Source organism: Saprolegnia parasitica (assembly GCF_000151545.1).
Source record: "Saprolegnia parasitica CBS 223.65 unplaced genomic scaffold supercont2.27, whole genome shotgun sequence".
NCBI classification, from domain to species: Eukaryota; Oomycota; class Saprolegniomycetes; order Saprolegniales; family Saprolegniaceae; genus Saprolegnia; species Saprolegnia parasitica.
The window spans coordinates 212,824-226,289 of NW_012156421.1; the positions used below are offsets into that span (position 1 = coordinate 212,824).

Below are 13,466 nucleotides of genomic sequence, written 5' to 3' on the forward strand. Positions count from 1 at the left end.
TGCCCCAGGGTGGCCAGCCGCCGATGCAGCACCCGTCCCAGGGGAACGCGATGAACGCGCCGTACAACCCGCAGCAGCCCCCGAGCAACGGCGGCCCGATGATGGCGCCGATGAATGGCGGTGCGCAGCCGCAAATGGGCATGATGCGCCCCATGTCGTCGAGCCGCCAGCCGATGGGAGGGATGGGGTATGCCGCCGCCGCAGCAGCAGCAGCAACAGCAGGGCCCGCCCGGAATGCTTCCGCGCGGCGTCATGGACGGCCCTCCCCAAGGTAGTGCCTTTGCCTCGTAAGCTCTGCTGCGACGTTGAGTCGTCGCGGCAGGGTGATCGTCCTCCTCCATGTTGTGTCGATCCAACAAATGTGCTGTCCTCTTAGGCCGGCGGTAGAGGACAACGAACGACGGAGCCCGTTGTTGTCGTGTATTTTGTAACCCATTCTTCTATATATTGCAACGAAGTGGGCTTATGTGGGCACGGCGTACACTGTTTTGAGCCGCTGGATGTGATCCCGCTGTGCCACGAGCCGGAGCTCCTCGAGGTACAGCTAGCGCCACGTGAGGATTTGTCGTACAGAGCGCAAGTGGTCGTACCTCGGCCGAGTACTGGGCCTTCTCTGCGTCATCAAACGCATCCCACGCGAGCTCGTACGCCGCGCGCTTCTTGTGCAAGAGCCGCGTCGCGATCTCGACTTCGCTCTCGTAGTTGAGGACGTTGTCGCGCAGCTAGACCCGACGCTGGTACCGTGCACAAGGTCGAGGTATTCGCACCTCTTGTGCGTCGAGGGCGTGCTGGAGGTCCTGCACCGCGGTCCACGTCGCATCGTCCGACTAGACATCAACCTCGAGATGGAGCCCCATATCGATGTCGGTCGAACTACCCAAAGTGCACGGAAGAGACGCTGCAACATTGGGCGTACGACGACCGAACACCCGCGCACAACGTCGATGGCGTCGCAGGGCACAACGCCGACGGCGACGGGGCTCTACGAGGCCATAAAGACATGCGGCCAGTTCTTATCGCGTACGTGTGGCTCGAGCTGGAGCCAGTTGGAGGCGAAGAGATCCCAGAAGCGCCGCTCGCCCGTGACGCCGCTGGTTGCAAACGCCGCAAGCACAAGCCGCACTATGGTGTCATTCGCATCGACAACCCAATCGATGGGTTTGTACCGTCTGGCAACGGCGATGCGCCCTTGGGCCTGAGGAGCGCTTGCGCATTCGCCAGCACCTGCGCGCTCTCGTTACTGAGGCCGCATGCCGCCTCGAACGCATGCCACTTTTCGAGGAGCTCGACCTGTGCGCTGCGACCCAAGGCCGCACAGCTCGCCACGTCATCGGGCAGACGCAAGTACGTTTTGAGCGCAGCGAGGAGCGCCGACTCGAAAGCGACGCAGACGTCGTCGACAACGACGCTGACGTCCTCGTCAGTCCGACGTGCGGCCACGGACGCGCAGATGCCGTCCAAGTCGGTCCACCAATTGCCCACTAATAGAGAAGTGAGCCCTGAATGCCAAAGACAGACCTCGTACCAAGGGCAACGATGCGGTCGACATCGTCGCTGGAGAGCGCTAGGTCGTAGTGCGCCTAACCGCAGCGTTGAGCGACGCGTATGAGCAGCGAGACGAGGTTGAACCGCGAGCTGTGTCAGCTTTTCCTCGGCAGACGACGCATCCACGCTATACGAAGCTATGACTGGCGAGATGGAGAGGAAGGAGGTAGTACGTACCACGCGCTCTGTGGACGCACGAGCAAGCAAATGTCGCTGCTCTCACGCTTCGCGACAACAAACTCGGAGACCGCTGCGCTCGCCGTGGCCGTCCACACCAAATGTGCTACCGCTGCCATATTGCGACGACGACATGGCGACGCTGACGTACCGAGCTGCTGCGACGTGAGTGCTTGGCCCCAGCTCTGGTAGAGAGCCCGGCGATCGGTCGAGCACTCTGCCAACGTTTCGCGCGGCGCTGAAATGTAAACAAGTGCGTCGTCGTCGCGTGCATCAAGCTGAAGCGCTTGCGTCAGCAGATCGAGCTCATATTGCAGCAGCCTACCAAGAAGCGTAATCGTTTGGATCTGGATCTGGATCTGGGACGTACCGGACGTCGTACAGATCGCTCCGCAAACCAGACTCCCAGTAGAACTGGCATGCGCGCACGTTGCGCAAAAAGCGCACCCAGAGCGACCGCACGCACTCGATAGGCGGTGATCGCAACGACGTCGAGACGGACACCACGTCGCCTAGCATGCCAAGTCGTGACGTGGCAGAGTGGTATTCGTCCTCATCTACTTAGAGGCACTTCAATGCCGCCGCGCAGGAGCCTACAGTGCGTCTGTCGCTTCGCATCGAGTGGACGTCGATGCGATGTACATGGAGATGACGGTCGTCGCTCGGTCTTGCGGCGACACGACGACGATGTGCGGAAAGCTCGGCGTCGCCTTCATGAGCCACGAGCCGTCGGCCGCGAGGGCCTTCTCCTCGTCCTAGCTCTGCGGTTCACAGCTTCTATTCCAAGCGTGCCGGGTACTCTACCGTCAGAGATGCATGGTACTTCTCGCGCTTCGCGTTCAAGTGGCGCTGCAGCAAGTGGAGCTCACTCGCGTTGCCTTTTCAAGCGCGACGCATGTAGCGACACTGGCGCTTAATGCCGCAGTCGCTAGCCCATAGCCTAGCCAACGCCACGCCCAAGGTTAGCGCACGCCCAAGGTGAGGGCGCGTCGTACGCAGCTTGGCGGGCCATCGTTGCAGCATGGTTGGGCGAAGAATGCTGCCCTTCGATTGGATATCCGGATATTCTTGCTTAACCGGCAAACAGGCTGCGCCATCTTCGCCTCATCTCAGCCTGCTTCGTCTTGCCTCGCCATTTGAAGCAAGGGACACCAAGGGACAGCAGCCATGATGCAATCCGCAATAATGTCGGCTTGTCGTCGCTGTGCTTCGCTCAAAGGTCCTTGTAATAGTGAAGAGTGATCTGCGCGGGTGGCTCCCGACGTTGGTTTGAGGACCCGCGTCAATGTCCCCAGAGCTGTCCCAAGGCCGTTTTACCGAGCAGTCGATGGGCAGCACGGAGGATTCCAAGGACAAGTCCGCTCGAGAGGACATGAGGTTCGAGCCAGAGGTCGAGCGCACAGACTGCAGGGAGAGCCCAAGGCGTCGTCGTGGGCGAGAGCGTCTCTGGCCGCCTTGTGGTTGCAGTTCCAGGCCAAGATGGGTGCATTCGCCGTCGCTTTGTCGGCGGCCGGCGGTCCAGGGCTGCCACGACTGTACGTTTGATTGGCTTGCTCGTGTCTCATTGGTCCGTGCACAACCTCTCATCCAATCCAATCAGCTCTTTGCGTCTTGACAAGGGCGTGTCATGCATCGATGTACGGTCTGTACGCTGTACGTACGAGTACGTACGTATAAGCTTGATGTACGTAGGCGACTGGTTGCGTAAGCGCGCCGCCCCGTCACGTGTGATTGGAGGTTTCCACATCCTTTTTGGAAGGGCTCACTTTGCAACTCGCACCATGGCCGACAGCTCGCGCCCCGTGACCCTCCTGCGCCGCGACTCGCGCCTCACGGTCGACAACCTCCTCAAGGAAGCCTTCGCCAAGGTCGACGTGCATGGCACGGGCGTCGTCGCCACGGCCGACATTGCCGAGGGCCTCAAGAAGGCCGGCGTCCGCCTCTCGGCCGACGAGGCGGCCGCGCTCGTCGAGAAGCTCGACCCGCGCCACGCTGGCAAAGTCACGTTCGCCGACTTTCACGCCGTGCATGAGAACTTTATCCACCAGATCTTCCAGTCGTTCGACGTGCAGAAGAAGGGCTTCCTCGACGAGGCCGCGCTCCAGGAGGCCATGGTCAAGATGGGCATCCAAGTCACGATCGCCGAGGCGACGACGATGATCAAGGAGCTCCATCCCAAGGATGCGTCCAAGATCACGGAAGATGACTTCAAGCACCTCTACCTCCTCATGCGCGCGACCATGGTCGCCAACCCCAACTTGGAGGCGCTCATGTGGGACCCGGATGTCCGCGAGTTCTCCAAGCAGTGGTGGAAGGCCAGCGTCGAAGTCGGCGAGGGCGGTCTCCGCGCGCCGATCCCGACGCAGAACGACGCGCCCAAGAAGGTGTCGCCGACCGTCAAGTTTTGCGCTGGCGCCATGTCGGGTGTGATCGAGGCCGTCATCTTGACGCCGCTCGATGTCGCCAAGACGCGCCTCCAGCTCGACAAGACGGGCCAGTACAAGGGCATGGTCGACTGCGGCAAGCAGCTCTGGCGCGCCGAGGGCCCCAAGGCCCTCTACAAGGGCTTTACGCCCTGGACGATCCACGTCGTCGCCAAGAACGGCACGCGCTTCTACTTCAACGCGATCTACCGCAAGCTCCTCGCCGACCAGAACGGCCAAGTGAGCGGCTTCAACGAGTTTATCGCTGGCGCGCTCGCCGGTGCGACCGAAGCCGTCCTCATCGTGACGCCGTTCGAAGTCGTCAAGACGCGTCTCCAAGGCCAGAACGTCGTCGCGGGCGAAATCCCCAAGTACCGCGGTCCGCTCCAGACGACGATGACCATCATCAAGAACGAGGGTCCCTTCGCGCTCTGGAAGGGCTGCGCGCCGACGATCGGTCGCCAGGGTCTCAACCAGGCGTGCTCCTTCTGGTCCAACACGGCGATCAAGAAGCACGTGTGGAACCTCAACGAGGGCGAGAGCCTCTCGCCGTGGAAGAGCATGCTCACGGGTATGCTCGGCGCGATCCCGGGCCCGTGCATCAACTGCCCCATGGACGTCGTCAAGACGCGTCTCATGGCACAGGACAACGCCAAGGGCACGACGCCCAAGTACAACGGCATGATCGACGCCATGCGCATCATCTCGCGGGAAGAAGGCTTCTCGGCGCTCTACAAGGGCCTCGTCCCGCGCCTCACGCGTCTCTGCCCGTCGTACGGTATCCAGTGGCTCGTCATGGACCAGGTCTGCGAGTACTTTTCCAAGAACTAGAGCCATTTCGGCGTATTAAGTAATTAGATTCTTATATCACAACGCGTGCAAGGCGTCGTCGGCATGGGCTGCGCGCAGTGGCGCTCCGTGGTGGGTCGTCCTACGGCTCAAGGATGCACGCTCTCTATCACCACCTGCGAGACAGCCTCCAGCCCATTTGGCATCGGCAAGAGACTACGCGGATGCAGTGCCGGGCTAAATAAGATGCATTCTTGCCAATTTTGTCGCCACAGGTCGCTCACCCATGAAGGAAGGCAGCCATCCTGCGCAGTGTACTAGCGATGGGGCAAAAGATATGCTCAATAACTCGACTCGCTCGATGGGAGGCTTGCCGGGGCACGGCCCGAGAGAGCACCGTGATCGGGACCATGGCGCCACCGTGTCTGAAGTGTGCTTGGCTCGCAGACGCTCGTGCAGCCACGACCTGGAGCAAGCGTTGCTGCTGCTGTTGTTGCGGCCTCCGCTTGCGTTGATCTTGGTTTTTGTATGTGCAGACGGTGCAACTGGAATGCATTTTCGGATTTCCAACTTTTCACCTGTGCGATGACCCAAGAACCCGCGGGCCGACGTCGTGCACGAGCCATCGGACTCGGACAGCTCAGTTGAAATGTGGGTTGCTGACGAGGTACTGCCTCCGAAGCGGGCGAAGCGGGCGACTTCAAGCCATCCGCCGCGGCAGCCTCGACCACGGGCGACACTGGCCGACATGTACTGCGGCGACAGCGAGGCGCGCGACGTCCAAGCCGCCACGAAGCGCAGCCTCTACGACAAGTCGATGCATACCGATGCGCCGGAGCTGCCCGAGTGTCTCGTCTTCCGCCCGACGCTCGCCGAGTTTGCGACGCCGGCGGCCTACATTCGGTCGATTGCCGCCCAAGGCCGGACAACAGGGATCGCCAAGATCATTCCGCCCGACGGCTGGTCGCCGCCATCTCAGATCGACTTGGACGACAACACGGTGAAGATGAAGACCGAGCTCCAGCGCATTGACCTGCTGCAACAAGGCGTCCCGCACAAAGAAGGACCCGTTCGGACGCTTCGTTCGTACCGCGCGGCGGCCGCAGCGTTCGAGGCGCAGTGGTTCCAGGCGCATGGCATGGACGCAAATACTGCGACACCGCGCGAGATTGAGCGTGCGTACTGGAAGCTTGTCCTTGCGCCGTCCGAGGAGACCGAGGTTGCCCCTGCAACACGTCCCCTAGCACCTCGTCTCATGCGTCATACTAGGTCGAGTACGCCAACAACGTGAGCATCCGTGATCTTGGCAGTGGGTTTCCCAAGCCATCCGACCACGTCCAAGCGTCGCTTCGAGCCAACGTGCCGGAGGAGGTCCATTTCGCAGACCCGGCGTACTATGCGAAGACGGCGTGGAATCTGCAGAACTTGCCGTTCGCCGCTGGCTCGGTCCTCAGCTACGTCGACGCGGACATCGAAGGCATCAACGTCCCATGGCTCTACTTTGGCATGCTCTTCTCGACCTTTTCGTGGCACGTCGAAGACAACTTTCTCTACAGCATCAACTACATGCACCATGGCGCACCCAAGCATTGGTACGGCGTTGCAGCGTCGGACGCCGAGAGCTTGGAGGCCGCACTCAAGGCCAATGTCATCGAGACCGTTCGGCGCGACCCGACCTTGCTCGACCAGGTCCCTGCGCCGTCATGTGTCGAGCGAATCCCACTCACGTCTCTTCTGTAGCTGGTGACGCTGGTCTCGCCGCATCTTTTGCAGCAGTGCGGCATCCAGGTCTTCAAGCTTCTCCAGGTAATGATATCAGCACACGTCACCGGGTTGACGAGAGAGATGCGTAGATGCCAGGCGAGATGGTCGTGACGTTCCCGCGCGGGTACCACTGCGGGTTCAACCAAGGCGTACGTCGTCCTCGTATGCGCCATCTCGGTAACGGCAACGCGTCGTCTAGTTCAACTGCAACGAGGCCGTCAACTTTGCCGTCGCCGACTGGTTCCCGGAAGCGCGGCTCAGCGCCATGTGGTACCGCAAGCGCCGGCGCGGCATGGTCCTCCCGTACGACCGCTTCATGTACTGGCTCAGCCTTCGCCACCCGCTCCACGACATGCTGCCCGAAGATGGCGAAAAGTATCAATGTATCAAGTCCATACCCGTGGTGCCACGTCACTAGGCTGCTCGATGCGTTGCTGCGCCTCCGCGACGACGAGCGCAAGGGTCGGCTTGCGCTGCGCCACAAAGGTACGACTCGGGTCGGACCTGCAGCCTCGGACGCTTCTCTTAGGAGTGGTCCGCACGGCAGGCGTCGACGTCGGACGATTGCCGCTCACCAAGGACGTGCTGGACTATGACGACGCGCGCCGCCGCTGCTGCGTGTGCCAGTACACCGTCTTCTTCTCGGGCGTCATCTGCACGTGCTCGGACACGAAGCTCGCATGCTCCGCGCACGCGACGACCATGTGCAGCTGCGCGTCAACGTCCAAGACGCTCGTGGTCTTTGTGTCGATGAACGCGCTTGCTGCGACCATCTCGGCGCTGCAAGACCGCGTCGCCGCCCTCTCGAGCCACGTCGCCGTCTGAGCCTGTGGTTGGAACTGCGAGCGTACGGTATCGAGCATATATCGTCCATGCATTACCAAGTAGCATCACGTTGTGCGCGCATCGAGCCACGCGACAAGGTCCGCGACGACCGCGTCTGCGATCGGCGCCGGCTCGTGCAAGAGGTCGTGGCACGCGTCAGGGTACGCGATGAGCTGCTTGTCGTGGCAGCTTACGAGCGCGTGGAACCATGTCTCGGAGCCATCGAGGGCGCAGACCACGTCGGCGGTACCGTGCTGCACGAGGAGAGGGACGTTGAGCGACGCAAAGGCCGCCGTTGCGGCTGGCGTCTGGAGACCGTCCATGGTCTGCAGCACCGAGTAGGCGGTTCCGAGACGCACCTTGCCCGAGTAGTAGAGCGGGTCGGCGCGTTTCTTGGCCACGACGGCGGCGCGCACGAGCGGACTCGAGCCCTTGCCGCCGTTGGACGGAACGATCGGGAGGCGAGGAGCGATGCGAGCGAGAACACTGACGAGGGCTTCGACGACGGCAGGCGGGCGGCGGTTCGCGGCCAGTTGGAGCGCTGGGGCCTGGAGGATCACGCCGTCAATGCCTTCCAGCGAGTGCAATAGCGCGTGCACGATGAGCGCGGCGCCAAATGAGCTAATGCGTGGTCTTGTATGAGAGGGAGGACGATGACGTCTTGTTACCAGCCGGCGAGAAAGATCGGCTTCTCGGGCCACGTCGCGCGTGCCAATGCAATGTGCGCTTGGACGTCGTCGACGAGCGCTGCGTAGTCGGTCACGAGCGCGTGCGTGCCCGAGCTTCGGCCAAAGCCTTCGTGGTCAAACGCGTACACGCCGTATGATGCGCGCAGCAAGGCGGCGGTGAGCCGATGCAGGTACCCCGAGTGCTCGTTCATGCCATGCACGAGGAGTACGATGGCCTTGCTACTCGATGGGACCCACGACTGCGCAAAGAGCTACTTGCATATTCACCATGGATCCTCGATGGAAGAAAGAAGCAGCGTACAGAGGCGTTGCGCCTGGCCACATGCTGGCGGGCGTGCGTGGCGAGGGCGCGGAGCTCGACCTCGCCGGGCGTCATGGGCGTACGCATGCGGGCGTCAATGTCGGCCTCGTCGTTCGCGAGGTAGTAGAGCCCCGCGCCAATGGCCCCGACGCTTATTGCGGCGAGGACCGTCGGCGAGCGCAGCCACGAGCCCATGTGTCGAGTCAACCGGCTGGGGCAATTCCTTCATCCTGCGCTTGCCACTCATCCGGATAGATAACCTCTGCAATGTAATGCATCGCGTGTGGCAGGATATTATATTGTAGGGGTTGGAGCGGGTGCGGGAGAGGACGGTAGCCAGCCGGGCGCGTGCGGATATTAAAACATAGAGGTTTCATTGACTGCAGCTGCGACGTAGTCAACAACATCTCTTCATTTTCAAACGTCCTTCGCACCGCGTAGCATGATGAACCAGCCGTCGTCGCCCAAGAAGGCCGCCAAGGAGATGGACTCGGTCCTCTTCGACGAGGAAGAGAAGCCGCGTGCGCCCGTGGTGGCCGCCAACGGCGAGGCCGTCGCCGACGAGAACGACGACGAGAAGAAGAACCGGACGTCGTCCATGGGCTACGTGCTGCCGGTCGACAAGCTCAAGAACGGCGCGTCGACCGCTGGCAAGATGTTTGGCTCGGCCTTCGAGTCGATGAAGGCTAAGTCCTCAGCCGCCATCGAGCAGGCCAAGCAGACCAAGGCCGGCGGCGCAATCGCGTCGGGCGTCAATTCGGTGTCGAGCAAGGCGTCCGAGACAGTCGGCAAGATCAAGGAAACGGATGCGTTCAAGACGAGCTCGTCCGTCGCGTCCGGCGCCTTGGAGAAGGCCAAGGCTGGTGCCGCCATCGGCCTTGAGAAGGCCAAGCACGGTGCGGAATTCGGCCTCGAGAAGGCCAAGCACGGCGCCGAGTTTGGCCTCGAGAAGGCCAAGGCCGGCGCGGAGAAGGTCCGCTCCAAAGTCAAGGGCGGCGACGAAGGCAAGGCCATTTAAGCTCGTTTTTATTTGAAATATTATCGGATCGTACCCACGTCAGTTGCAGTTCATTCGCCGAGCATCCCCCTCCTCGCATCTCGACCTTAGCCGTCGGCAAAGCCCTTTCCGCGCTTGCCCTTGGTCTTGACGCGGCCGCGCGACCCGCCGTCGTACGTTGGCTTCTTCTCCTCGACGAATTTGTGGCCCTTGGTCGTCACAACCTTGCCTTCGAGGTAGCGCACCTGTCGACTTATTCGGTATCACTCATTTAAGATGGTGCGTACGAGGCCCTCCTTGGGCGGCGGCTTGACTTTGACCTTGACCTTGGCGGGCTTGGCCTTGGGGTCGACAGGGGCCTTGATCTCTTCGTCGCTGTACTTGGTGAGGATCTTGTCGCGGAGGTCCGTTGCCTGCACATTCCACCGTAAGGACGCCATGCGCGCGCAGCTGCACCTGCAAGGTCGAGAGCGATAGGTACTTGGTCTCGTCGGCTCCGTAGTGCGTCACTAGATACTCGGCCGTGCGCGCCGCGTCGCCACGACACTCTTGGAGGTAGATGGTCTCGATCGAACGAAGCGACAGCTGCGGCGCGAGCTCTTTGAGCCACTGTAGCGTCTCGAGCTCGTTGTTTTCGCTGGTGACGGTTTTTGAGGGTGCGACTGCAGCGTGGAAACGTGCGGGCTGGTTGCTCTCGTGGGCCAAGGCGCGCGTGATGGCACGGCCGTCGAGGACCATTGCTAGCGCGTCGTCCGCGTCGGCGCAGGGGCTCAGCGCACAGATGCACTCGGCTGCTTGCTGCGCTTCGACGTCCTGATCGGCGACGACCTGCGCGACGTAGACCACGATCGCATCGTCGACGTCGTCGTCGCCTTGGTTGCTGCGCCGATGGCTCGCTTCGAGGAAGCTGCGCACGAGCGCATGCAGTGCGTCAGCGTCCATTCCAAAGTGAAGCTTGGATGACCTTCGACCGACGTCGGTGCCCTTTCAAACGGCCAACGTATCTTTCGACCATCACTCACGCAGGATGCTGCCGGACGTGCGGGCCGTGGTCCACGAGATGGCCGCGCTCGTCCGTGGCACGTTTGGCCCGCGCGGGCGCGAGGTGCTCGTCCTGTGCCCACCGGCGGCGCCGATCATGACGTCGTCCGGCTACACCATATTCCACTGCGCGGCGGCGGCGTCGGGCAAGAGCAACCCCATCTCGCAGCTCCTCATGCAGACGATGCGGTCCTTGTACGTTGAGCTCGGCGACGGCGTCACGCAGTTCATACTCATGCTCGATTTGGCTTGCGACGAGATGCACATGCACGCCGCCTCCAAGCATGCCTGGGCAACAGCCTTTGCGGACCTCGCGAACGCGCTACCGGCGCTGTATGCATCCACGTGCGGGCCGTACGCCGTGCCCATTCCAATAACCTTTGATCCGCACTCGCGTCAACCAAGCGCCGAGGTACATAGGACGGCATCTCTCTCACGTTGCAACGGATACGATCGTAGCTACGAGACGCGGCGCAAGCGATCGCGCGGACGAGCTTGGCCGGCGCGTTCTCGGCCCCGGCGGTCGCGTACCTCGCCGATATGACCGTGGATTGGGTCTTCCGAACCGTACTCGACGCGACAGACATGGTGCTGCCGACGACATCGTCGGCGCTGGCTGCGATCGCGGGCGACGTCCTCGCCGAGGCCAAGACGTCGCTGCTTCAGCTCCCCACCGGCGCCTTGGACGAGAGTCGCGTCGGCCCCAAGCACGAGTTCTACCTTCGCCACACCTCGTACTTACGCGCGAGCGATCGCAAGTCGACTGCCCAGCGATTCGTGCTCTTTGACGGCAGCCTCAGCGGCCACAACGACGCGACGCTTGTCTCGGTGCACGTACAGGCAGCGACAACCCTCGCCTCGTCTCGCGCCAGTGCCATGTGGGCACTGGAGAAGTACGTGGCCTCGCTCGCGACGGACGCGGCCGTGAACCTGCTCTTGTGCACGGGCGAGGTTTCGCCGCAGGTACGCTAGTGCATTCCGGCCCATGGATAGCATCGTCTAGGTGCGCGACCTCTGCCGGCGCTACGACGTCGACTGCTTTGCATACCTCGAGACGGACGACCTCATGAGCCTGGCGAAGCGCGTCGGCCTCGTGTACGTCACGAGCATCTACGACCACGTGACACTGGCGCACATTGGAACGCACGCTGGCCCGCTTCAGACGCTTCGCATCGGCGGCGTCCTCTACACGGTCTTTCGCCACTTGCAACCCGATGCGGCAACGCGATGCGTGCCCCAATTGCGCCTGCATGGGCCCACGAAAGGGCTCACGACGCAGTACTACTACGCTGTGAAGAAGGTGCTGCGCGTCCTCTGTGCGTGGCTGCGTGACGGCGCGAGCCTCCCGGGCGGCCTCGCACCCGAGCGCGCGTTGACCATGGCCTTGCGCACGTCGCGGGAGCTTGGCGCGTCGGTGCTGGCGCCTGCACTTCTCGGCATGTGGAGCCAGCTCCATGAGAACCTCGCTGGGGTGCAGACCAAGGCGACGCTGCGACGCGGCCTTGAGCATACGTCGCTCCTGGAAGAAAATGGGCTGCTGGGGTGTGTCTACGAGACCCGTGCGCTGCCACTGCCTGGCACCGACAGGTAGTCCGGATGCGACATGCAGGAGCTTCAAAGCCACCTCGTATTAGTGTCCTTGCTTCCCACCACGTGCGTGTGGGCGACCCACGCGCCGTCCACGTGCTCCATGCCGCGTCAAGGTCCATTCGCATCGTCGAGATCGTCCTCGACACACTGCGGCAGCTCGCGCGGCTCGATGGGATGTACGCAATCAAAAAGCCATGCACCGAATGAAGTAGCGTGTGCAGCGATTAAGCAGTAAAGGTGCTCGTGAACGCAGACCAGTCGGCGTAGTACTCGACGTTGTCCTTGTTGGGCAAAGGCGGCAAGACGTCGCCCGTGGCGCCAAGCAGGTAGACGACCTTGGTCACAAACGGACGTAGCTTGGTCGCTACCTCGCGAAGCTCTATCATACTCGTCAGCGGTCGAGATGGGACGACGGAAGAGGAGGCTACCTTCGACGAGCAAAAGCGGCTCAATCTGTCGGATGAGCGCAATCTTGCCGATGACGGTCGTGCAGCACAGAATCCGGTGGGGTGGGAGACCGGTCTGCGCAGCGGGATCCCATCGTAGCTCCGGCACCGTGCCGAGAAGCGCCCAGTACCTTGGCCTTGGCGGCTTCGTCGGTGACGAGAAAGATGATAAAGACGTCGCCCGTCGAGATGACGTCGACGAGACTCGCGACGACCTCGGGCGCGAGGGTCATGGTGGCGCCATCGAACTTCACAAGTGCGTTGCCCGAGATGCAGATCGAGCGGACGCCTTGGCGCTGCGGCAAGTTGGCGTGCATGGCCTTGCCGACGGCGGAGAGCTTGGTTGTGTCCACAATTTTGCAGTGGCCGGCGCGGGCCGACGCCGGAGGGGCCACGGCTTGACGGCCCAGTAGCCCATTGCCAGTAGCCGTCGGCGCAGTCGGCTCTACTTGCGACTTGCTGAAGACGAGGAAGGTGAGCGCGAGGACGAGGAGCATCACGACGAGCGTCACGGGGTCCTCCATGCTGCGGCGTCGAATTGTCGAAATGGGGTCCATCCGGAACGTATCCGGTATTCGTTGCGAGAATACGTGGCAGTGTGCGGTGCCAGCTCAGCCGCCGGCGCGACAGCGTCTTCCAAGGGAAGAAATCCCTTGGCGTCTTGGAGCGAGAGTCGGCTACCAAGAAACGGACCGCGCCGTGCATACTGCCACTGCAGACAGCGTCAACCATGAAGCAGAAAGTGTCTCCGGCAATTCTCTCGCGAGAAGACGCCAGAGCGAGGCCAACCCTCTGGGTTGAGCTCCAAGCTTGTGAGACTCATGCGTTCGTGCTGCTGCGTACTGATTAGCAGGGCTGTGTGCATGGTTGAGGATGCTC

At 62.1% G+C, this 13,466-nt stretch overlaps 7 protein-coding genes across 7 annotated transcripts; 4 read left to right on the forward strand and 3 right to left on the reverse strand.

Moving 5' to 3' along the window:
• Window positions 1-23: 23 nt before the first annotated feature.
• Window positions 24-431, forward strand: SPRG_20385 (hypothetical protein; the record flags this gene model as incomplete). The annotated part of the gene is made up of 2 exons (XM_012346225.1): window positions 24-271; window positions 377-431. The coding sequence occupies 2 exons, from the start codon at window positions 24-26 to the stop codon at window positions 429-431; spliced, it is 303 nt and encodes a 100-aa protein (XP_012201615.1).
• A 3,027-nt stretch (window positions 432-3,458) lies between these two features.
• SPRG_07358 (hypothetical protein) lies at window positions 3,459-5,018 on the forward strand. Its single transcript, XM_012346145.1, has one exon. It carries the CDS (start codon window positions 3,504-3,506, stop codon window positions 4,974-4,976), a length of 1,473 nt encoding a protein of 490 aa, XP_012201535.1. The 5' UTR covers window positions 3,459-3,503; the 3' UTR covers window positions 4,977-5,018.
• Window positions 5,019-5,682: 664 nt separating this feature from the next.
• SPRG_20386 (hypothetical protein) lies at window positions 5,683-7,523 on the forward strand (the record flags this gene model as incomplete). The annotated part of the gene is made up of 7 exons (XM_012346226.1): window positions 5,683-6,153; window positions 6,204-6,623; window positions 6,675-6,740; window positions 6,788-6,847; window positions 6,898-7,073; window positions 7,117-7,184; window positions 7,228-7,523. The coding sequence occupies 7 exons, from the start codon at window positions 5,683-5,685 to the stop codon at window positions 7,521-7,523; spliced, it is 1,557 nt and encodes a 518-aa protein (XP_012201616.1).
• Window positions 7,524-7,588: 65 nt separating this feature from the next.
• On the reverse strand, window positions 7,589-8,588 carry SPRG_20387 (hypothetical protein; the record flags this gene model as incomplete). Its single annotated transcript, XM_012346227.1, has 3 exons — window positions 7,589-8,144; window positions 8,192-8,463; window positions 8,514-8,588. The coding sequence occupies 3 exons, from the start codon at window positions 8,586-8,588 to the stop codon at window positions 7,589-7,591; spliced, it is 903 nt and encodes a 300-aa protein (XP_012201617.1).
• Window positions 8,589-8,955: 367 nt separating this feature from the next.
• Window positions 8,956-9,531, forward strand: SPRG_20388 (hypothetical protein; the record flags this gene model as incomplete). The annotated part of the gene is made up of 1 exon (XM_012346228.1): window positions 8,956-9,531. One exon carries the CDS (start codon window positions 8,956-8,958, stop codon window positions 9,529-9,531), a length of 576 nt encoding a protein of 191 aa, XP_012201618.1.
• An 86-nt stretch (window positions 9,532-9,617) lies between these two features.
• SPRG_22199 (hypothetical protein) lies at window positions 9,618-10,452 on the reverse strand (the record flags this gene model as incomplete). The annotated part of the gene is made up of 3 exons (XM_012346243.1): window positions 9,618-9,755; window positions 9,798-9,923; window positions 9,967-10,452. The coding sequence occupies 3 exons, from the start codon at window positions 10,450-10,452 to the stop codon at window positions 9,618-9,620; spliced, it is 750 nt and encodes a 249-aa protein (XP_012201633.1).
• A 1,913-nt stretch (window positions 10,453-12,365) lies between these two features.
• On the reverse strand, window positions 12,366-13,111 carry SPRG_20389 (hypothetical protein; the record flags this gene model as incomplete). Its single annotated transcript, XM_012346229.1, has 3 exons — window positions 12,366-12,520; window positions 12,570-12,663; window positions 12,719-13,111. The coding sequence occupies 3 exons, from the start codon at window positions 13,109-13,111 to the stop codon at window positions 12,366-12,368; spliced, it is 642 nt and encodes a 213-aa protein (XP_012201619.1).
• Between the last annotated feature and the right edge of the window lie 355 nt (window positions 13,112-13,466).